The sequence below is a fragment of the Sminthopsis crassicaudata genome, chromosome 1 (assembly GCF_048593235.1).
Source record: "Sminthopsis crassicaudata isolate SCR6 chromosome 1, ASM4859323v1, whole genome shotgun sequence".
In the NCBI taxonomy this organism is placed as follows: Eukaryota; Metazoa; Chordata; class Mammalia; order Dasyuromorphia; family Dasyuridae; genus Sminthopsis; species Sminthopsis crassicaudata.
The window spans coordinates 222,270,318-222,294,625 of NC_133617.1; the positions used below are offsets into that span (position 1 = coordinate 222,270,318).

General features: G+C 34.2%; 2 protein-coding genes across 13 annotated transcripts in view; one reads left to right on the forward strand and one right to left on the reverse strand.

Annotated features, from left to right (window-relative positions):
• The window catches only part of PPP4R1 (protein phosphatase 4 regulatory subunit 1), an 82,121-nt gene extending 70,476 nt beyond the window's left edge, over nucleotides 1–11,645 (forward strand). For 5 of the 11 annotated variants that reach the window (XM_074274979.1, XM_074275005.1, XM_074274985.1 and 2 more), the window contains one exon: nucleotides 2,230–3,316. In XM_074274979.1, the coding sequence (XP_074131080.1) occupies nucleotides 2,230–2,393 (164 nt within the window). In that variant the 3' untranslated portion in view covers nucleotides 2,394–3,316. Of the gene's footprint in view, nucleotides 1–2,229; nucleotides 3,317–4,897; nucleotides 5,230–5,536; nucleotides 5,701–11,393 lie in introns of those variants that run through there. The other 6 variants (XR_012483443.1, XR_012483446.1, XR_012483450.1 and 3 more) reach the window with 4 other exon arrangements.
• The window catches only part of RALBP1 (ralA binding protein 1), a 55,283-nt gene continuing 40,548 nt past the window's right edge, over nucleotides 9,574–24,308 (reverse strand). For both annotated transcript variants that reach the window (XM_074275044.1, XM_074275037.1), the window contains exons 4-10: nucleotides 23,118–23,467; nucleotides 21,328–21,489; nucleotides 17,362–17,493; nucleotides 16,011–16,118; nucleotides 15,225–15,346; nucleotides 14,793–14,916; nucleotides 9,574–11,568 (exon numbers count right to left, since the gene is read on the reverse strand). In XM_074275044.1, the coding sequence (XP_074131145.1) occupies nucleotides 11,299–11,568; nucleotides 14,793–14,916; nucleotides 15,225–15,346; nucleotides 16,011–16,118; nucleotides 17,362–17,493; nucleotides 21,328–21,489; nucleotides 23,118–23,467 (1,268 nt within the window). In that variant the 3' untranslated portion in view covers nucleotides 9,574–11,298. The remainder of the gene's footprint in view (nucleotides 11,569–14,792; nucleotides 14,917–15,224; nucleotides 15,347–16,010; nucleotides 16,119–17,361; nucleotides 17,494–21,327; nucleotides 21,490–23,117; nucleotides 23,468–24,308) is intronic.

Below are 24,308 nucleotides of genomic sequence, written 5' to 3' on the forward strand. Positions count from 1 at the left end.
TTTAATATATCTAATCTACTAGTATAACTTCTCTTGATTTTAAATAGTAAGGATATATTTAGCAGATTACTTTTAAATCATAGTTTTTGAAAAAAATCTCCATGTTATTTTGCTTGTTTCTACATGATAAGTAGGTTCATAGTCAGTGTGTGTATGTCTATATATATATGTAGCAAAAAGGGAATAGAATTCTGGACTTAGAGGCAACATGATAGTAGATAGTAGAGGCAAGGTTCTGATAATAGCTGGATAACTCCAGGACAAGTCACTCAAGCTTGTGTTTGAGGCAACGCCTGGAAATTTAGTACAGATGTCATGAGAACTTGTAATTGACAAAAAACAATCTTGGTGTAGTTTCATAACAGACCAGCTCAGAATTCATCAGAGAGAAATCTTATCATAGAATTTCAGAGCTGAAAGGGTCCTTAGGAGCCATTTAGTTCAAACCATCTGCCTGCAAAAAAAACCTTTTTTTCCAAGAAATCTAACGTGGTAATTAAGCTTAAGAACTTTCTGTGAAAAGAACTTGAGATTTTAGGGATGCTCTTTAATTTGGGGAATTATGGAACAGATTTTGGTATATGAATACAATGGGATACTAATAAAAAAATTACAAGAGGGACAGAATCAGAGGAATCTGAGAATACTTGTGTTCACTGATGCAGAGTGAAATTATAAAAGCCAGAACAGTTTATTCAGTAACCATTTAATTTTTAAATGAAAGCCATTATAAAAGTATTAAGATGGATCATCATTGCAATGACTATTAATAACTCCTGTAGAATGCTGATGGATTATCTTGGCAGAAGGAATAGAAGTACAGAATGGGACGAACATTTTCAGATATAGTCAATGTATAAGTCAATTTTGCTTTACTACATATATGTGTTACAAGAGAGAATTAGGGAAGATTGTGATGATACTTGAACACAGAAATAACAAAAATAGAAAAAAAAACTTTCAGGAATCATTTTTAAAAATCAGGATAAAGTTCATATGGGTACATAAACCCAACAGAACAATGTAGGAACTAATTTGTTAACTTTGAAATATATAGAAATAACTCAAACAAAATGGTAGTAGAGATTCTCATCTTGAATTGCAGTACTTTTTTTGTTCTTGTACAACGAAATGATTGTATCTGTTGATATTTGTCAAGTTCATAATAATAATAAAGAATATTTTTAAAAGAAAAAAACCAATATACTTAACATCCTGAACAGTAATAATGACCTGTATTAATGACTATTGAAAGTTATTTGTTGCTTTATATTAATAATAAAATGAATACATTTCTCTGATGAATATATTTTCCCTAAAAGCAGATTTTTCAGAATGGAAGTAATTTCATTAAAATACAGTTATAGATTTGTTTTTCAATTTGTTATCCTCCAGAAATAAAAGAAGAAACTTTTTATTACATTGAAGAACAGAAAATATTTTTGTAAGACTGAGAACTTTGGATGAAAAATAACTAAACAAATAAATAATTTTTAAAAAAGAACTTTCAGTGAAAGGACTGACACCTGTTTTAATCAGCTCCTCTATTTTAATGGTCACTGCATTAGGTTTTAAAAAAGATTTTAGTTTCTTTTTCCCTTTACATCCTCTACTTTTCCTCCTCTCAGCCGTCCTGTATAATAAGGGGAAAAAAAGTCTGACATTATCCATGATGTTTCAAACCCACATACCGTACCTTTGAATGGGAAAGGAAGAAGGCACCTTTTAAAATCTCTTTTTAGGGCCAGGTTTGATCAGAATTGATCAGCATTCAATTTCAGGTTCTAATGCTGTCCTTTCTATTTACATTACTGTAATCACTATGCACACTCTTTCCCTGTTACTTATGCTTACTTCACTTTGTATCAGTTCATGTGAGTCTTCCCATGCCTCTCCTTAGTATTCATACTTAACATTTCTTTCAGCACAGTCATTCTACTACATGCCACAACTTGTTCAGCCATTCCCCAGGGGATGGGCATTGACATTGTTTCCAGTTCTTTATCATTGCAAAAAGGGCTGCTCCAAATATTCTGGTGTATGTAGGGTTGTTGTTTTTTTTAATCATTGATGTAGTTGTAGTAAATATCTTGCTATAGAATGAATATCTTTATTATTGAGCCACTTTATTGTAATCAATTGGAATTAATACAGCTGACATTCTCAAAATTTGCACTTGGAAAACATTGCATATTGTTGCATTTATTTTATTTTTGTTTCCATTTACAGAGTATTTCTTAAGTACTGCTAACTCTCATCAAGAAGCTGTGGAACAAACAATTATGGCTCTTCAGATGGATAGTGACAGTGATGTCAAATATTTTGCAAGCATTCACCCTTCCAGTAACAAAATTGCTGAAGATGCTATGAGTACAGCTTCTTCAACTTATTAAAGAGCCCAAGTCTCATTGTCTCTTCTGCTTAAACTCCACAAGTGCTCCTCACATGGATGATCTGGGACAGCCTTTTCTGAAGGAAAGATCTCCCCTCTTGCCAGACCTAACTACAGGTGCCAGTTACCTCCACCTGATGCCAGGGATTTTAAGAGTCAAGAGAAAGTATGGTAAACTATAGCTCATCTTGGCTTTAGGAAATACTAATTTCTCAGAGGATTATACTTGTCACCGAAGCCTTAAATCCTTCTGTCTTCCTGAATGAATGAAACTTGAATTGGCAGAGCATTTTGGAAGTGATGACAGTCCCAAAACCTGCGTTGTTTTCTCCACAGGAGTTAACTTAGCAAGTTTTACTTTAGCAACTAGTAGATGAAATTCTCATAGCCAGAAAGGCAGATGTGTTGTAAAAGGATGTAAAAGAGAGACCTCTCCAGTATTAGCTCTAAACATTTTTATCCAGGCAAGGACCTGATTGGGGTGTGGTGGTTTGCTGCCCGACCCCATCCTCAGTTAAGTGTGAATAGTTTTTGATGTGTGTAAATTGGAAAAACAGAAATATTTGGATTTCTCTTTAAGGGCTTAATGCTAACACTAAACTAGAATCTGATTTTAACTCTTAAGTGCAGCATATTGCTGTATTCATTAGCAGAAACCTTTGCTGAATACCTATGTCCTATTTTTTTTTTTTTTTTTTTTTCATGCTGGTCATGACCTGAAGGAAATTAGCACGTGTACTATATATGTCAGGTATTTTTAACTGGATCATGATCAGCTCTGAGGTGCAGCTTTGTTCTTCCCATATTGTACATACTTGTGACCACTCTGGGGAGCACCACAGTCTTTAATCATGTTGTTTAAAACTGTTGTTGTGACACAAGTTGTTCTCCACTTGTCCAAATAAAATTTATTAATAAGATGTACATATTTTTGGCTGATTTAGACACTTGGAAATAAATATGATTTATATTTATGATTTAGTACATTATGGGAAACTAGGTCAACTGAAATCTTTATTTGCCTTAAGTAGTTTATTATTTTCTGTAAGCCTCTAAAATTGTATGTGAACAGATGGTAATATTCTTTGTCCTTTAGTATTTCTGGCAGCCCAGCAGTGGGCATCACTAAAATCTTAAGTCCTTCAAACCAAACACCAAGTTGATTCTCAAGATATAAGAAAAAAGTTAGATGTGTAATAGATACCTTTGTTTACCAGAGAGATTTTTGGCTCCTAGTTTTAAGGACCCAGATTGGGAGGTCCAGCATTTTGAATTCTGTTCCAAGCTCACAAGTCCTACAAGAAATGTTAGAGAGGAGTGGAAACAGATCCAACAGATCCTTTGGGGCTGCATCCACATAGGATGGCAGAAATCCAAAAGATCTGGAAATATATTTAGGGAAAGGAGTATAAATATTTTCTGTGTTTTAAGAGAGTGTAAGGAGCATTTATGCCACTTCACTCTGCTTTACTAGCTAACATCCCAATAATCAAGTATATACTCCAGTCTATATACTAACTTTGCTTCCCTTATTTTTAATTTTCAGTAGAACTATTCACTAGTGAGATTTGATTAGTTTCCTAGAGATTATTGGTGTATGGGTAGTTTTCTTGCTTAGAAGTCAAAACAGTGTATACTCCTCCCCCTCCCCCCCAAATTCTCTGTTCTTTTTTAAGAGACATAGAGAAATTGTATTCCAAGGTAATATCACTATTCTTAGTACCACATTAAACAATGAGCATTTATTAAGCCCTTAGCTACGTAGCAGGCCCAAAGCTAAGTACTGAAATTGGTGGTTCCTACCTGTAAAGTGCTAACAGTTTTGTGGGGAGAAAACAAGTAAATGTTACAAAGCAAAGGGAAAGGAAGAAATAACCAGAATGACCACCTGCACTGTGCAAGCTGGAATTTGAAGTGAGTTGAAGAACCCCAGGAGGTGGGGGGTTGAGGAAGGAAAGCTTAAATTTGTTTCCAGTTCTGAACTGTTAACTATAGTTAGCTATCTATAAATGTAAAGAATTTGCCAAATTTTTCTTTTGCTGTTAGGCTGCTTATGGTTTAGTTCTAGGAAATATCCTGAAATATCTGCTTGATTCTTAAAGCATAAATAACAAATCCTTAAAGAACCTTCAGTTAAACCAATAAAATAATTTAAAGTTCTGCTAAATGATGGGCAACCTTAATTGAAAGGTAATATATATGTAGAAAGAGCAATCATTTGGAATTAACAACATCTGGATTTAAATCCAGCTTCTACTTAAATAGAACCCGGGCAAGTTCATTTCTCTCAGTCTTGTCCATTTTCTCTGTAAAATGAGAGAAAGGATTGGATTAGATCTTTTAAGATCTCTTTCTGCTTTAAATCCTAAATGTCTCATCAAGTTAGGCCTAGTTTGAGAGTATGTACACTTGAAATAAGAGGTTTTTTAAAGGACAGTTCCTTAATTATTAGTCACATTTGCCCTGAAAACTAGCCTTAGATATGACTTACTCTACTTTTTTCAGGCATGTTATGGGGGAACAGGAGCTGAGCTGAACATGGGGAACAGGAGCTGAACTCCTGAAGACAGCAAAGGGTTTTGGAATCGAATGTAGCCTCTGATCAGTCAGGATCAGTTTAGGCAAGAAAATTTTGGCTTCCAGCAGCAGCAGCAGCAGCAACAGCAACAGCAACAAGAGAGGCTGGGTGGTGAAAAGAGATAAGGTAGAAAAAAATGAAAACACATTTCCCGTAAACTCTCATGAGGGAAAAAAGAAGGGGGAAGAAAAAGCATAGCAAATTTATTTGTACTTACCCTATCTCAATATAAACCTGAGAGAGAGTAGAGTGATTACAATTACTGCTTGTGATTTGCTTTCTATAATATGAAAAGGATTTTTAGGCAATTGTTGATCTTTTTTTGATTCTTGAGTGCCCTGGAGGGGGTGGGGGAGGCAACTTTGAGATTACTTTTTTTTAAATTTCTGAAGTCATTCATTCAACTATGGTTCAGAATATTCGTTTAAATCTGTATTTAAAAAATGTTGACAGCTCTATGCAACCTTGATTAGCTAACACTTGTACAAACATGAAAAGCTGTGTCTGCTTTATTTTATACAAACTTAACCAATCCTGTAATGTTCCCTTATTAATGCTCCCAATAGCTTCCTGAACTGCTTGATTTCTGGACAAAGTGAGGGGACCTTCTTACACACTATAAATACTCTTTAACTTTGAATCTGAGAGTCACTACAGAATATGGATCCCAGAAGGCTTCCAGGGATTTTGCTGTATTATCAAAGTATCTCTGAGTACATAGGTACTTCAGGTAAATCTTTCATTTTGCTGCCCTATGCTGTTCCAACAATGTATGGTATCCAAGGCTAAAAGCTTTTTTGGCACAGAAGATGCTAGGGGCACCCACATTTGACAGCTGTACCCTTGGGGAATGGAGGGGATGCCAGGGCTTTAACTGACCAAGTCCAGGAGAAACTGACAGTATTTTAGCACTTTAATGTGGCAGAGCAAAAATACACTATTTTACAATAGTAGAATAGGAGTTGGGAAAGGGAATTGCAACTTATTTGTAGCTGAAAACAAATTATTTTTAAAAAATCAGAAGTGATTTAAACTAGAGCAAATTTTTGAAAAGAGTTCCTTCCTCAGCTATCCCCTCAAGAACAAGGCTGTTGGACTAGCAGATGCTATACCCAGCTTGCTATTCTTTACAAGGCCCATCCATTCAGGCAATAGAAGTAATTTTTTTTTTCCCCACCTGGGCTAGGCTGCATTGCATTCTCAGAGTAAGAGAATGAGCTGAAAATAGCATTACAAAGTGAGTATGAAAGGGTAGGTTGGCACAGGAAGGCAGAGACTCTTGCCTAAACTTGGAATGTGAATGGACCAAACCTGTCTTTCCAAGCCTGCTTGTTTCCTCCACTTTCTTGATTCACCAATGATGGATGCCTTCTCATTAGTGTTTAGGTTTCAAGTTTTGTGGCTAAGGTTTTATTTATTTTAAAAACTTGAAAGACTAAGTAAAATTATAGGGGTTGAGGCAGTTTTATTCACAAATACTCCCTCATATTGACTATCAATTTGTGTTTTCTTTTTTGTGTGTCTAAACTCCTCCTAAGCTTAGTTCCATCCAAATTTGGAAATGTTGAGTATGGAGAATGGGACTAGATGTGGTGGAGCACATGGATTTTTCAGCATACAGACACGAATTTTAGAAGAGGAAAAATCCTTTGTTTAGAATGATTCAAATTAAATTGAATAACATTAAAAGACAATACGTTGAATCCCATTTTTGCAAACATCCATGTGAGATCCTAGTTAAAAGAGGAGCTAGCTTCATGTTTCATAATCCTTCTGACTTAAGGCTATGGGCTTTCTGGCTTGCCCATCCACCCTTCCTCTCTTTAGATTATTCCTAACTGTACCAGCTAAATGGAGGGGGTTTTGCTGTACTAGAAAGAAAGAAGGATTCTGGATGTTTGGAGTCATCCATTTCAGACACATTAACTTTCTTGAACCTCATATATGAAATGCATTTTCGGTGAGAGAAGGTAGAGGGTAGTAGTGGTCTTGATATTGATATTGATGTCAATACATATTGATGATAAAGGTAGCTTTATCATTCTTGCAGAGTTCCTTGACTGGTCTTTTTTGCCTATGCTTGTCACCCACTATGCAATCTTAAATATCTTACTGTTTGGTGCTTTGATAACTCAGTTGGAAAATAAGGAAAAAAACAAAAAATAATAAAAATTCAGTTCCTGGGGCAGCTAGGTGGTGCAGTGGACGGAGCACCAGCCCTGAAGTGAGGAGGACCTGAGTTCCAATTTGACTTTAACACTTCTTAGCTGTGAGACTTGGGCAAGTCACTTATTAACCCCAATTGCCTCAGCAAAAAAAAAAAAAAAAAAGTCCTTATAATCTAAAAATATCTATAAAGGTACAGGTTAGTAATTAGAGAGCAGAGCTTAATAGATTAGTTGCTGGCTTTGCTTTCTTCCTGTCCCTAGATGGGCAGGTACATATAGATGCTAAAGATAAAGGAGGAAACCTGCAAATAAGTAATTATAAAACACATCATTCCCTTCCTCAAAAAATCATCATTGGCTTCAATTAAAACAGCTCTGCAGTTTGCCCTATGGAAGCACTTCACTCCAGATGGATTTCCTATTCCTCTTTACTCATCACATTTCAACCCAACTGTCTTGTTTCCATCTCACCTTTGTACTCATCATACCTGGATCACATTTCCTCCAAGAACCAGCTCACATGCTTGGTTCTACGTGCTTTCATGATGTATAGTTAAGGTTTTATCTCTGTCTTGTCAAATTTTATTTTTTGTGAATGTATGTATCCTCTCCCCATAACTCATCAGAATTAGAAGCTTCTTTAGGATGGAAGTCTTCTGACTATTGATTTGTATCCTTGAGTTGTGCTTGCTAGGGTGTGCATATTCTATATATTGATTTATTGAATTAGTCACAAAGGAGAACATTCAGCAGAAATGTTATCAGATTACTGAACTGTTATCACTCCTTATTCAAATATCAGCTGTGGTATGACATTAAGGATGAGTCTGAAAAACATTACTTTCCACATGGTGTAGTAGCAGTTCTTATTTTTAACTTGAAGTCAGTTTAAGGACAAGACAAAATAATCTCTGCACCACTACTTAGTTGTAGCATAATTCTTAGCATAATCTCATTAGAATTACTGATTCCACAGCTTTTCTTCCTGCCTATCCAAAAGACTCAGGCTGAGCTTAGTTGGAAGGCACAAAGGATCAAAATTCGGAAGAAAAAATCTTTAGTTTTCCTTATTTGGTTTGAACAACAGAATTGTTGTTCTTTAAAAGTAGCAACAATTCTTAGTTTGTAACAAAGCCAGAAACAGCTTTCTCATTACTACATGCTGGACAAACCTGAAAGGAGTAGGAAACAAAATTATCTGACATTAAGAAAGGAGAAATACTTTCAGTCTGTCAAAGGGGAAGGGGAGGTTTGTTCTATTATGTAGGTTTGCCTTTTGAGAAGTATGTAACATTGCAGTTCTCAAAAATAATTATGTTAGCATGAAGGAAGAAAAACTTATTTGTGTCCTTCATATTTTAATAAATTCAGCAGCTTTCCAACTTAGATCTGGTCTAGTTTCAAAGGTTTGATTTCAGGTCCTGGCACAAGTCAGGTACTAGATACTAGGGTTGGACCCCTTCAGGCACCAGCTCTTGTGACATATTTACGCCCCATATTGTTTTGTTGGTTATCAAAAGCTTATGTAAAGGAAAGATTAATTCTGCATAGATTTGGTAACTGACTTACAAAATTAAATTAGACCTTCTTTACATTATTCAAGTGTCATCTGAAACATGAGAGCAGAGGTTCTTAACCTGGGATCCCTGGAGAATTGTGTATCCATGAACCGAATGAGGAACCTAATTTCTTCTGTATGCATTTTATTTTCTACATCACTAATGATGCAAGCAATACCTTGATATTTTTTCCTAAGCTATAATTTGTAAAAACTTAAGGGAACAAACAAAACCTAAATTTTCGTTCAAAGCCTTTTTCAAATTTGCAAAAATTATTTTGGTAATAGCTAGGAGCAAAGGTTATTGGCAAGCTGATGAATAGGTATTTTATTTTAAGTAGCAGAACCAGATAAGTGTGTAGTTACATTTTTTCAAAAATGGATTAGCTGCCAATTTTTGTTACTTTTAAAAAACCACCCCCCTTGGTTAGTAGCTCACTTGGTTACTGTCTAAGATCATGGTGCATTCCCTACATGAGGCTTTTAAGAAAATACAACAGAAAATGTTTCATGTCATGTTTTAAAAACAGTTAAATGTAAGTGTTCATTTAGACATCTTTACATATGAATGGCTAGATTCTAGAAAATGGGTTTAAGTTCCATCAGGTCTCTGTGGGATCTGTCACTTAAAATTTTTCAGTGATCCAAATAATTCTAAAATACCTAAGTTTCATTGGAAGAGGGGATAAGAAAGGGGCACCCAGGGCCAAAAAGTGACTCATAAGCAGTTCCTGTGAAATCAGATCAATCCTTCTCTCCTCACCAAATCCCACTTCCCCCACCCAATTTTAGGCAATCATATAATCCAATCTGTTGCTTTTCTATAAGATACATTTAAAACCATCCCAAAGAAATGAGCATTTCAGAAATTGAAAACTTTTTTCCCAAATGGCTGCTTGAATTTATTTGCTTGATGCTTAATGGTCCTGGCACAAAATAAAAATTAGCCAATATTAAGAGAATGGAAACACTGATTAAAAAACCATAACAGCTTGATAAGAAATTAGTGTTTACACAAACAAAAAAGTAACTTTTAAATATTTTTGCCAGCAAATAGAAAAATGAATGTAACAGAACATTAAGAAGGCTTTATACATTTACGTTCATAACCTGACCATATTTTAGTCACCATAATATCTTCTCTCCAGATTTTAAAAAAATAGTATGTTGTTTTCTATAACATATCAAAGCTTTTTTTTTTTTTTTTTTTTTTTTTTTTTGTACAAAATCAAATAATGGCCAACAGTTCACAACAGTGCAATAGGTAGAGGATACAACCACATCCAAGAGGTGCTGAAAATAAATACTCAAAATTCTAGGGAATAAAGATTACCAATGCTCTTGGGGTTCTTTTTCATTGTCATATGTTGAATATTTGACAGATTTCATGGACATCATTTATTCTTTAATAAACAGAAGATAATCTGTCTTAAATGGAAAATGGCCTAAGACAGATGTTAGGAAATAACGCTGCTTTCAGATGTAAACCTCAATGAACTTAATAAAGAAAAAGAACAGCATAGTAACTATTAAAAATGATTTTCTATTGCTGAATCCTATTAATTGGGAGGCTATCAATTAGGCTCACTTGAAAGATAGAATTTAAAATTTTGTTCGAGAATATATGGCTTAACCAGGCAAAGAGACATTACATTCTAGCCTAAGCAAGCAATAGAAATCCACCGTATTTCTTGTTAAACATCAATCACATTTAAAGTTTCATCCACTTTTATGTGGAAAGGAATTTGGAGAAAATCAATGCCTCCAACCAGCTTCATGGAAAAAGCCACAAAGAACATGAAGTAGTATTTGTTGATTAATGGTGTAGCCAAAATTAACAAGTGGGCTTATTTTTACTTTTTGTTCTATGTGGCTCATGCTGCCAAATATTTGCGATACAGGAGAACATCAAGGGCAATCACATCTGTTTTACTGGGACTGAACCATATAGTCCTGGAGTGGTGTAAATTTATTTTAGTGTAATCTAGAATTGCAAAGTTAGAATTTATAAGGATATATAAAAGAAGCCCATTAGCCCAAGCCATTCTTGTCCATCATGAAAGGTTCAGATGGCTCCCCCCATTATGCACCAAAAAGGTATAAAAGGCACAAGCAAAAGTGACTTAAGTAAGCAGAAATCATGATGGGTGAAACAACAGATCAATTCACAAGGCAGATACAGTAATTCATGTCTGATTTGTTTTCCTCTTAAAAGAGAGCAAACCTCCAATTCTGTTATAGTGAAAACAAAAAAAAAAAAATTATTATTTTTTTTTGGTGTTTAAAAAAAAAAACCATTCTTCAGAATTACAAGTTTTGAGGTTCATTTTATGTGAACTGAAGCAAATTAATCTCCAAATAAGCTAACTATCTGGAAAACATATCTGTCTCCTCTAAGCCTTGAAAATCTTTTCACTGTATGCTCATGTAACCTGAGCCTGATGAATTCATACATATGAAAGAGACAAATGTCCCCAGGGTTAAAAGACGTCTTTACATAATGTACACCAGAAGAGATGTGTGCACTTTTATTCTCAGTATTACAGTAAATTGCACAGTCCTTGTTAAGTCTAATAGATTTCATTGATGCCTTAAAGGCTAATCATATCGGCGTTTCCTTCCGGTCTTTGCTTGGTGATGGCTTCGCTTGCTCCTTAACCGCCTTTGGCTGCTGCTCTTTTGCTGCTTTTGTTTCAGGGACACAGTCTCTTTGCTGCTGAGGTGCACCCCCACGCTTTTCTGGCTCTTCATCTTCCTGCACCTGCTGCTCGGATTTTGCCCGCTGCATCTGGAGCAGTCGAAGCTGCACTCGAAGTTCAATGATGGCCTCTCGTTCTTCATGAATTGCTTGGTTCAAATGATTGTTCTTTATCTTTACCAATAGTATAGAAAGAACAGTGTCAATTAAGCAGTGAAAGAAAAAAAAAAAGTTACTCAATGGCAAAGAAATTCAACACAGTGGTCTTTTTGTTGCTTGACTAGGAAAGAAAAAAAAATTATTTCTACTTCCTTTGGTGGCTACAAACTTAGAAATCATTAAAGAAATAAATGTCAGTGTACCACTTCAGGTAGAAAGGATGGAAAGAATGTCATCTTATTTAAAGAAGTGAATTTTGATTCAAAATCATCCTTTATAACTGCCTTGTCCAAAAATACTGTCAGTTCTCAGTCATTCATACTTAGTATAGGGGCATTCCACCTCTCAATCCTATCCATCAACCATGATGACTTTTTGTTGCTAAAAAAAAAAAACTGAAAAGTCACTAGCTCCTCAGCCCTATTCAAAATTACTTAAGCAGCAGTATTCTCTGTTGGTTCTCAGCTAGGTAGAGTGCAGGGGAGAGATTCCCTCTGACTGCTTGCTCACAGATCTAATGGGCAGAGTTCTTTCCTGTTTTTGACACTTCTTAAGACTCTTAAAAAGATCTTGCTTTTTAACTCTCAGCTCATTTTCTTTTTCGTGAGCACCAAAGAAATCTTACATGTAAAATGCTTCTGGACACTATAAGACACTTCATAAATGTTAGGTAGTAACTATTGTTGCTGTTACTAAATCTTCCTAGACAGAATACACTATAATGTTATATGGTTTAAAAATCCTTTCCTGAAATTGAAAGATGTTCTTTGAAGTAATTTAAAAAACCTATCCAATATCTTAGGAAGCTCACCTATCCTATGGGGAGATATTTCACCCCATAATAGTCATTCAAATCATAGTGCCACCTTGTTTTCAAGGGAAAACAATCCGGTCGTAAAATCTTAGGAGGATCAAGCTAACCCTATTGAATGTAGTGCTACTTACTAATTTTTGCCAGCAAATAGAAAAATGAATGTAACAGAATGCTTATGTTCATCACCTGACCATATTTTAGTCACCATAATATCTTTTCTCTATAGTCAATTAGGGCAGCAGAGGCTGGCAATACATCTGAAGAAAGAGGATCTTGGTTCTAATCCCAGTTCTGCCACTTGTCACCCAGGGGAATTTTTCAGAGCTTATGTTCCCTTATTTGTAAAATAAGGGATAATCCCCCAGGATAATCTATAGCAAAATCCCCCTTTTCACCTCAGCCAAGTATAGGAAAAATAGAATATTTTGTAGACAGTCTCTCCCCAAAAAAGTAAAAGCAGATATGTACAACATAGTTGATATATGACCATTATATGTTCAATTCTGGCTAGTGAAGACTTATTGAAGATTGGGAGCTAGAAGAAATTTTGGAGGCTAAGGAATCTCAGATTTGGAAGAAGCCTCTAAGGCTCTGAAGCCAATCCAACGTGATTAAGAAGGCCTTCTACACATCCCAAATTCAACAAGAATCTATGATGATTCCAACTCTGTTTCAGGCATTCCAAAAGGACAAAAATGTCTATTTTCACACTTTCCTAGAACAAAGAGATAAAATATTTTGGGAAAGGGGGTAGTGGTGCAATAGTGAATTAGTGAATACTAATATGTAGAAAGACCAACTAGTTCTAGATGGTGGCACTCGAGCCTTAAATAAAAATTAAGGATTCCTGAAGGGTAAAGATTTTTTTTTTTTTTTTTAAATCACAGATATGGAAGAAAAACTATAAAAAGCAATCAGAGAAATCAGAAAGTTTATGTATAATCGCAAATTAGGTAGAATTTAACTTGTATGAAGGGGGAATAAAATACTTCATATAATATTAAGGTAAGCTAGAGTAAAACAGAGGAGTTATATTATAGCATGACATTTCTTCAAGTGATGGACAGACCCAACCAAGCTTTAGTTAGAAATATTAATTAGGCAGCTGTAGAAAGTGGAGTTTAATGCTGGCAAGAGGTGCTGTCTTGAGTAGATGTGAACGCATGTATGGTGATCAATAAGACAGGCAACTGATGGAATGAACAGTTAAATGAAAATTTGAAAAGTGGATTTAGAAATTGGGAATCGTAGTATCCTTAACAAATCAAGGTTGTTAGGAAAAGGAGTAAATGAAGGATTAGGAGGGACAATTATTTTAGATACTGCTAAATCTAGGATGTGGACCACTGGAGTTCTCTGGCAGGCAAACTGGCAAGGTAGCTGTGATCCCCTCCCAACAAATGGACACAGCCCTTCACTGAAAGACCAATAATGAAGTTGAAGCACAAATTTATTTTTAAATAACTGGTGTAATAATGAAGAGAACCAGTAAATTCAAATCTAGCCCCTAATCACTTAGTTGGTGCTTGAAAATTTCCAAAATTAAAATCGCAGAGAAATCCATTAGTCCAGTCCCTTATTTCTCTGTCCCTTTCTAATCACTGCAAGGTTTTCCTTTAAAAATCTAACTTGTACCCAATGCTATGAGTTTTACTTAAATGGAGGGAAAAATATGTGTAATCCATTATTCACAGAACACTTAATTTAGGGGAAACACACAAGAGAGTTGCTCTCTTCAGGCTTATAGCCATAGCTACTTCAACTAGTCTCAAGTCTTATCTTTATGATCACGCTCTAGCTTGATCAATATCCTTCCAAAAAAAAAAAAAATTCTCTATGTAGTCCAATTAGGGCAAAGCACTACTGATAAGCATTCACTGGTTTGAGTCTCATCTAACACTGGTGACTCATACTTCTGAACTTGCTAATTTACTCCAAGGCTTTTGCAGACGTGCTTGTCTCACAAAAGCCCAAAATTCCCTGTCAAACCTCTTTTATGCCTTAAACAGATCTAAGATTTAATATTATCTAAGGGCGTAACAGTCCAGTTGATTATTTTGGCAAGATTCTGCTTTAGTTGGGATGAAAAAATTATGCACATTATTTTTTTCCTTGAGGGCTTCTAAGCCAATAAGCAGGAAGAGACTTGCTTTGAGGAAAAAAGATCTAGCTAGCTATGTCAATGTAGATACTCACCTACCTGTCCAAGCAAAAAATGCTTGATATTTTTTAAATGATTTATCAATTGCTAAAGAATATAGCTGCAGAGATATTCATTAACATGCTATAACTAAGAAGTGGTATCCCACAGGCAGAAGAAAAGGAAATTCTCCCAAGTTTGCAAGTGTGTGATAATTTATAATGTTCCACCACTTCCAAAAAAAGTAGTACTTGGCTGCAACTTTTTTCAGAAATAATTTCTCACCTCTAGCTCTTCATTCTGTCTCTGTAAGTCTTCAAGAATGACCTGTAGCTCCTCTTCGTCTTCACTCTCACTCTCACTCTCAGAAGAATATTCCTCTGTTTCACTACGACCATGCTGTTGACGACTAGAATAGTAAAGTGAGCAAAAAAAGCTTCATGTACCAATGCAAAGAAAATGCTTATCTAAAGTTTGGTACTGCCAATATTGGATTTCTGCATATTTAATTCTAACACCATTAATAAAAGTTCTCTGTTTTAAATAGCTGGAAAGTCAAATGTGGCTTTTGGAGGTGGGGTTGTGTTGATTTTTCTAAAGTGGGAAAAGTAAAGAACTAAGGTATATATAAAAGTTCCCAAATTACAGACACAATGGTCAGAAATTATGGCAGACAGGAGAAAAGGAACATTTCCCAAGCTTTCCCAGGTTTTTTACCTTTGAATTTCAGCAATTTCTGCTCTGAGACGTTCTATCTCTTCTTTTTCTGAAGCTATCTGTCTCCGGAGGAACTGTTCCATAGCTAGAAGCTCTTCCTGTTCAGTTAGAATCTCATTTTCCTAAAACAACCAAGGAAAATTATCTGAGCAGGTTTTGAATTTTTCACACTTTATAAAATCTTACATTTAGAGTCCAATGCTCAAAAGTGGAAACCAATATACAGAAAGAGAGCCAAAGTTAAAGAGAGAAATATGGAGGACTGAAATCAATACATGTTGTATTCCCTTTTTTTCCTTTATACTTTTTTTTCTCATTGTTTTTCTCTTTTTTGTTTAATTTTTCTCTCCCAACATGATTCACAAGGAAACATTTTTAAATGTATAACTAGAAAAATTAATGTACATTGCATATGCAAACTCAAAAACATTGACTTCACTATTTAGCTTAAATCACATACTCTTCCAAGCCTGGAAATTTTTATATCACACACTGTAATTGGAGTAAATGTCATCTCAAGAGCTTGGAAGACACTCTTCTGTTATTGCCCTATCCCTGGACAAAGCAAACTGTATGGAGGATCACCTTCATGGGTCACACTTTGTAAACTGGCATTTTCTCTGGTTAACTCACTTTACCCAATAAGATCCTTTTAAAAAGTCTATGTTCTATTATTAAACTAAGGCCCACTCCATTTTCTTCAATGCAGTATTCTTAGCTGAATTTTCTCCAGGCATAGAAAAATGAATATTAGGTAGGAAAATATTAGAGACTAAAATATAATACCTGGGCAAGTAGAATATTTATAACCTCTTCATTTTCATTCATTTCCTCTTTGGAGACATCCTCTTTTGAAAGGCTGGCAATCTCTTGAGCAATCTTGGTTTCACACTCCTGTCAAACCAGACAAGTAATCGTTTAAGGGACCAATATTTCATACAGCAACTTTTAGAGAGCTTTTCTAAAATGATTCTTCTGGAAAATTACCCTTCCATTTCTTTTTCTAGAATTTAAAAGCATCAGTTGAAATAATTTGTCCATTTTTAAGATATATACTATGTGCTTATACCACCCCCTAAATTATTATGAGATTAGGCATCCTAAAACGTGTTTTTCTTCAACCTTTGACACAGACCACAAAACTGCTTTCTTTACATATCAAGTGAAGTACTACTACTATACTTCCAACAATGAATCCTGGTTTATCTACCTCATGTTTAAAAGTGAGAAAGGGGAGGAAGAAAAGAAGGACAAAGGAAAACAAAAGGCATATAGAAAAATGAGAATTTGTCAGAATAAGAGAAAATATAAAGCAATTAAGATTCTGAAGGACTGTACTTCCCAAAAAGCTTCTGTTGGCATATAGGGAAGAAAGAGAGCATACTGACAAAGCAGTATTCTTTCTGGGGGAAAAAAAAAAAATGAAAAAAATTGACTCCACACCCAAATACAAATCCCTAGCTTGTCATGACTTTACATGTCATAAAGGCACACCTAAAGAATTTCATGGTGCTTTAAAAGCTAATCTACAAAATCTCAACTCTGGATTCTTTGGAAACTTGGCCTACAAGTAAGAGCCAATAGAGTTTAATAGGTTTCAGGTTTCAAGTTTCATCAGGTGTTATAAATGCAAGAGCTAAACTTTTATTTGAGGCCAAAATGATAACTTGGTTCCTAGTTATTAGAAGTTGGCTGGATACCAATAAAAACTTATGTAATTAAAACAAAACAAAAAACTCCTGATTCCTTCTGTTTTTCCACTATCTCAGTATTCCACTTTTAGGTCCACCTGTTTTTCTCAGATCCTAAAACCCTGATTCATTCCAAATTGCCCTCATCTGACCTCCTTTTAAGGTTTCACAGAACTTTGTTTACAAATGTTACGTATTGGGTAACAACACACAACATACTGAAATTGGATCTTTAAAAATTAGTCAAGTTTGAAAAAAGCATTTAGAAAAAATGTTTTAAACTAAGAAATACAATTTTCGAGTTTCAATAGTACTTTAAAGTGAGTGACTGAATTTCAAGAAATACAACTTAATTAAAAAACAAAACAAAATACTTAGTTGGAATACAAAATGAAATACCCATACACTGTAAGTAATAAACATGATACATGGAATAATAAAATTACTTGTCTTTTTGCTTCTCTCAGTTTCCTTTTGAGGGCTGTTAAAATTCTTTGCACTTCCCATAATCTTTCTTCCTTGGATAAATCTTTTATTCCTGCCTGTAAATCTCGGTGTAGACAATTCAAAAGAAACTCCTAAAAAAAAAAAGGCCACAGGCACATCATTTGCAATTGCTTACCACTGAAATAAAATACGTCTTTTCCAAATTTCAAAATAAGTGCCATTTCCATCCTTTTTTTGTCTTTCTCTGTTATCCCTAATGCTTAGTCACTTGACTTTTAGAGCCGTAACATCTTCCCCACACAAACGTCTAGAGCCCTCGAGAGATCAGGACCCCTCACTTCTAGACTTGTGTGTTAACTAAAGGCATAAAGAGGACTTGCCTATCGTGGAGTTGAGGCCCTTCAAATTTAGCAAATATGCCAACACTAAAAGAATCACGTTATTGACTAGACACCTTTCCCTGTATCCACCTAAGGTTAAATACTGAAATTGAATATCTTTCTATGCTATGGCTAGTAAACTTTTTCTGTTAATTGCTGAATGATAAAGGGGTATTTCACTCTGTCCCAACACTGATCTATAGGTAACTGAATATAGGCCCGAGTTAGTTTAGACCTTTGAAATTGACAAACTTGCTATTTTGTTTGCTGTTGGGGCTTGAGAAAAGGACAGAAAAATGTTAATATAGATTAAACTAAAAAGTGTGTACTGGGCACATACACAAAAAAGCATGTACCACTCCTAAATAATACAGCCTAATTATCTGCCCTAATAGGCAAAGCAATACTACACTGAAAATGTTAACAGAAAATTAAATTTTATTTGTTTTACTTGGGGTTTATTATTTTGCTTCTGTTCCCAATTTTCTTTTATTCTTTGAACACTGATCAATTGATGGGGCAAATAACCCTAAGAACATCATGGGTAGGTAGGAGATGCAACCTGTAATTTCATAATCTGCTGCCCTCATAACAAAACAATAAAATGCTAATTATTTCCTTGAAAAAATTTCAATATTTACTGCAAGAGTTTTTTTTCCTCCTTAAAATAAGGTTTTTAGTCTAAGTGGGGGTGGGGTGGGGACTTAACAGTTTTCTCTTATGAATCTAAGTCTGGTGAAAACAATGGACCCCCTTTCAGAGTAATGTTTTAAACTCTACATAAGATTATGAAAGAAACCTATTTTAGATTGAAATATAGTTATAAAAATATTTTTTACAAGTTCAGAGAGTCACTAACAAAAATTGTTGGAGAAATGGGAAAGCAGTATGGCAGAAACTAGGCACATATAACAGCATATAAATGAGTCAAATGGGTTCATGATTTAGAACAGATCCTCTCAGATCTGTGGAGAAGGAAAGAATTCCTAGCTAAAGGACTCAAGAACCTCATGAAATATAAAATGGACAATTTTGATTATACTAAATTTAAGAGTTTGCAGCCAAGATTAGAAGGGAGCATAAAGCTAGGGAAAAAAAAAAATTTCCCCCTGAAGTTTTTGATAAAGACCTCATTTCTAAAAATATATTGACTCAAATGTATAAGAAAAAATCTATTCTTCAACTGATAAATGGCCAAAACATATGAACAATTTAGATAATAAAAATTAAAGCCATCTATAGTCATATGAAAAAAGTGCTCTTAAGTCACTATTGATTAGAGATATGCAAATTAAAACAACTCTGAAGTACCACCTCACATCTGTCAGATTGGCTAAGATGACAAAAAAAGATAATAAATGTGGGAGAAGATATGGGAAAATTGGGACACTAATACATTGTTGGTGGAGTTATGAACTGATCCAACCATTCTGAGGGGAAATTTAGAACTGTACTTAAAGGGCTATAAAACTGCATATACCCTTTGACCCAGCACTGCCACTATTACTGGGCCTATATGCCAAAGCAATCATAAAGGAGAGAAATGAACCCACAAGTGAAAAAATGTAGCTGTTCTTTTTGTGGTGGCAAAAAATTGGAAAATGAGTAGATGCCCATAAATTGGAGAATGGCTGAACAAGTTGTGGTATATGAAGGTAATGGAATATTATTGTTTAATAAAAAATTATGAATAAGGGCAACTAGGTAGTGCAATGAATAGAACATTAGCCCTGAAGTCAGGAGGACCTCAGACACTTAACACTTCCTAGCTATGTGACCCTGGGCAAGTCACTTAACCTCAATTACCTCAGCCAAAAAAAAAAAAAAAAAAAATCAATTTAATAATTAACCTGGGCGCTCTGAACTTTTTTTTTTTTTAAATAAAGTTAAAAAAAAAAAAAAACCAAACACAAAAGTTCAGAGAGCCCAGGTTAAGAATCTCTGATGTAATCCATTCCTTTTCCTTGTGGATGAGTATTTTATTTTAATCCTTATTGTTTTAAAGACATTAAAACATTTTTTACTACTAGCCTAAATTCCTATATATTTTAGTTATCATGTCTTAATCTGCTCTCAATGAAATAAAAGTTTATCACTTGCCTATACTTGAAAATCTTTAAGAACACTTTAAAAATATGATTCCCTTGTAACTTCTCACTGTAAAAAGAAATTTAAAATTATTAATTTTCATGATTCTCAAACTATGGCAAAAAAAATTGGAACTAGAGTTCAAGTTTTTTAAAACTCTGTAATTGTCAAAGAAAATTCAACTAAAATAAGATTGTCTATAGAGTCTAGAATTCAAAATGGGAAGTTCAAATCTGGTCTCAGACACTTACCAAATGTGTAACCTAAGTCACTTAACCCCAACTATCTTAAAAAAAAAATTTTTTTTTAAAGGTTACCATCTCAAATATTTGTCTTTAGCTGATCCTCACTTTGTTCACACCACCAAAGTGTCAAGTTCTAAATCAACTTTGCCAGTAACAATAATTATTCTCTAGTTTGTGAGAATATAAACTTATGTTTCATTATCTACATTAGTGAAACTTCTAATTGGCACAAACTCAGAGCTAGGAATAGCAAGAGGCAAAGTTAGGTATTTGCCTAAACTATAACATACAAGGATGAACAATACTGAAAAAATTTTAAAATTAAAGTGAGAAAATTCCATTTTCCATTTATTTGTGCAAAGGCAAGTCTTGTGTGTCAAAATGAAGGCTTAAAGATTCTGCAAAACTCCCTAAGTGTTGGGATTCATTTATGTAGAGAGGGCCAGAACTCTGAAAAGGTGTATCTGAATCTAAGACAACAGAACACTTAAGGATAATTACCTACTCAAGATGTGATAATGATTATATAAACACATGGTGATGTGATGGCTCTCTTCACAATTGGTGCTTGCTAAATGTGTTGTGATGAGGTAATCATAGACAAGGATTGGAGAGCCAGAGGCAAAGACTGGAGAGCCAAAGGGAAAAGGTCAGAGCCTTTCTGCCATAGCATTCTGAGGAGAGAGGACTTTAGGCTCCAGACTCCAGAGTCCAGGATTCATCTTTGACAAGCTGAATAGCAACTTGCCTGCCTCCTTCACTTTCCCTCCTAAAGACCTAAGGACTTTGACTGATCCTGCCTCTGTCAGATCCTGAGGCCCTCCAGGAGAACTAGCCTGGACATTATACATTTATGCTGTTATTAGGTTATTATATTTTTCATTTAACTAATTAAGTCTATGAATACAAATAATTCTTTGACTAACAAGGAAACCAGCTAAATGAATTCAAAGCTTTAGATTTTAAAGTTGTCCTTAAAGAAACAGATCACACCAGTCAAAATTACATGCAAAAAACAAAATAAAAAACATGCGCCAGAAATACAATTCAGTGAAGAACATGCAACATTTTTGTGTTTAGTGCTATATGTATCAACAAATTAGAAACTTATTTCTTCATGCTAAATAAGGCAGTGAAGCACTGAAATACATCAAAGGCTTCATCATCTATGAGGCAAAATTATTTTATTCATTGGGCTAAAATAGATAGATAGATAGATAGATAGATAGATAGATAGATATGTGGTCCAAACCTGTCTTCTGATTTCCTCCTTGATGCTTTCCTGTGTTTCTGGCAGTGTTGGCATTGTGGCCATATTAGACCATCGAAGGGGTTTAGTCACCTGTTTTAAGATTACATTTCCAAAGAGCTCTTGCACATGTGTAAAAAACACATACAGGACACGGTTACTTATCTATAAAGAAAAAAAATTCCCAAACAATTTTTATAATTGAAACTTTTCTTAGCATTGATAAATAGACAATTTTTTTAGAATAGAATTTTCACAGATCTAGTTCAACACATACCTGAATGAAAATCCTTTTGACAGGATAACAGTAAGATTTTCCTCACTATTTAATGGCTAAACTATTAATGGTTAAAACTTAATGTGAATGTCAGTAGACAGCCATTAATTACTAATATGGAAAATCAAATTATTTTTACATACAACACTGACTCCTCATTTCTATTTATACACTGCTATTTCTACAAATCCATCATAATAAAAATCTATTAATATTTTCAAGAGTATTGGGGGATCCTTTTTTTTTTTTTTAAGAAGGAATGATAAAATTTAATGATAATATATATTTACACATGGGATCCTTTCAATGAACAAAACGAACTAGGAAGAGAGCTAAGAGAACTGTCACCATATTTATTGTGTTTGTCTTTAAATATGAATGCATATTGCTAAAGTCTATTCAAGGAGCACTGTGAGTTGTTCACTGCCAACTTTTTCCCTTTGGATTTTGTTTTGTTAATTTTCTGGTAAGCCATCGATATTAATTTTTGCTAAAAATACTTTTAAAATAAGCTCCTCTTTTCCTAGAAATTATTATTTAAAACAGTTCTATTTAAAGGATCCATAAAACTGTAACTAGTGATAATAATAGCAATTATTGTGGTAATAAGTTACCAAATTCTGACACTGTGCTTCATTATTAACAGACTGAAAATATGAAAAGTAAAAGTATACATTTTTGTTCCCAATACAAAAATGGCAAAATGTCTCTACAAAAGATGTTTGGCAAAAGCAAAAAAAAAAAAAAAAAAAAAAAACCCTTTGGTTTCCAATTTAGTTATACTTAACAATAATACTAGAATAACCTAGGCATGTTTTTGCATAAATGCAAAGAATATGCATACTGATCACTTCAGCAGAACAATATTCTATCCAGAACTGATTAAGAGGTAAAACAATTCTATGGTAAGATTTTATACCTTTATCATACAAAATAATGAAGATCAATTGCTGCTGTTGCAAAAAGCCTTTATTTAACATAACACCTAGTTTTGTCACCGATGTATCTTTTTTCCAATTACAAAGTCCCTTATAAATATGCCTAACAGCCATTGTTATACAATGAAATATTAAGATCAAAGTATAAACCAATTCTAGCAACATCCTTTTACCTTCCCTTCTTGTACAAATAAAACAGCCCTGGGAACAATATTTTAAGTGAGTTTTATTTACATAATATTATTATAGGTAATATTTGATGAGATAATTAAAAACTTTAAAATATGTGCCATGAGCTCCTCCCTCTTAATAACAGGCTATTGTCATTGTGATATAATTTATAGTTTCATACCCAAGTCCCTGCAATGTTCAAATCACATAATTATAGTGAAGACTAATTATGACTACCTACCTGATGCCTAGCCAGTCCCTATGTGTTGTGAAGCTACTTATAAAAGTATAATATTCATTTTATCCTTACCTACTTCTTATGCAGGCACACTAAAGAAGGCTAGACCTAGGTTCCCCCTGCCATTTCTTATGATCTATACAAGTTTTGTTTCGAAAAGACCAAGTACCTGAACAGTAGGGCTGAGCACTATAGAAATATTCTGTATGTTCATTTTTGTTTCCAACTCCTTTGATATAACATGGTCCATGTGCACAATCAGCCAGGAAATCAGTAGATAGTTACACTCTGGCAATTCTTTCAGCAAGCGCTGGAATTCCTGCACTTTCTCACCCTCGGCGCTCCTCCCACAAGCCTCTTCAAATCGGGGCAAAAGCTCTTTGGTAAGCAAGTTTTCAGGAAGGTCTCGCAAATACTGCTTCAGCAAACTGGCTACAGTATTAGGTTCATATTCTTCCAAGTTTGGAGATTCTTCTCGGTCAAAGGCTGCTTTTAACTCATCCACCTTTGATTTTATTCCTTAAAATACATGGATTTTAAAAAGATCAAAAAAAAAAAAAAAAAAAAAAAGTAATCAAACATTCTTAAGCAGACTAAAATAAACTGATTTGTAAGCTTTCTTCTTCACCACACAACTCTTTCCATTCCTGAGAGTTAAACCAATTCCAACCAACCAGACTAGTTATAAACTACTTCTGTTGCTAAATTGTTTTATTTACATACAGGATTATCAACTTGATTACCTTTAAACAAAGCTTATGTTACATGGCGATATTGAGTCAGAAGTGATAATTATAAGCCTCATTATTTAGTTATAAATACTAGAGTCTTTAGATGATACCTAAAGATTCTAAGGTATGATAATTGTGGAGCCAATTTCAGGATCTTTTTAAAAGAGATGGAAGGAATCTCACTCTTAAAATCAGATTTAAAATTCAAACCAGTTCAATAGGTAATAATTCTAGTACAAATAAAAGAAACAATTGACAAAATGCATATTGTATAACAGGCTCCAAATATTAACACCCCTACTAAATATATCATTCATTCCTATGCCACTGTTAAGAGTGAGCGCCACTAGTGAAAATGTTTATGGTTTTCTCCATTCCCCTAAGAAAATCAAAAATCAAAACCAAAAAAACCAAAACAATATAAATAACAGAACTTCACATGTATACATACAGAGAAGCATTTTAAAAAAAATTTGGAAAGTCAAATTATTAAAATTTGAAAAAAAATGCAAACTGCATTTCAAATGAGAAAGAGAAGCTTGTAAACAAAATAAGCCTCATGGCTTATTTTACTAGGTCTAAGGTATACATCTACTTTGTGATTTAAATGATCACTTTCCTAATTTAAA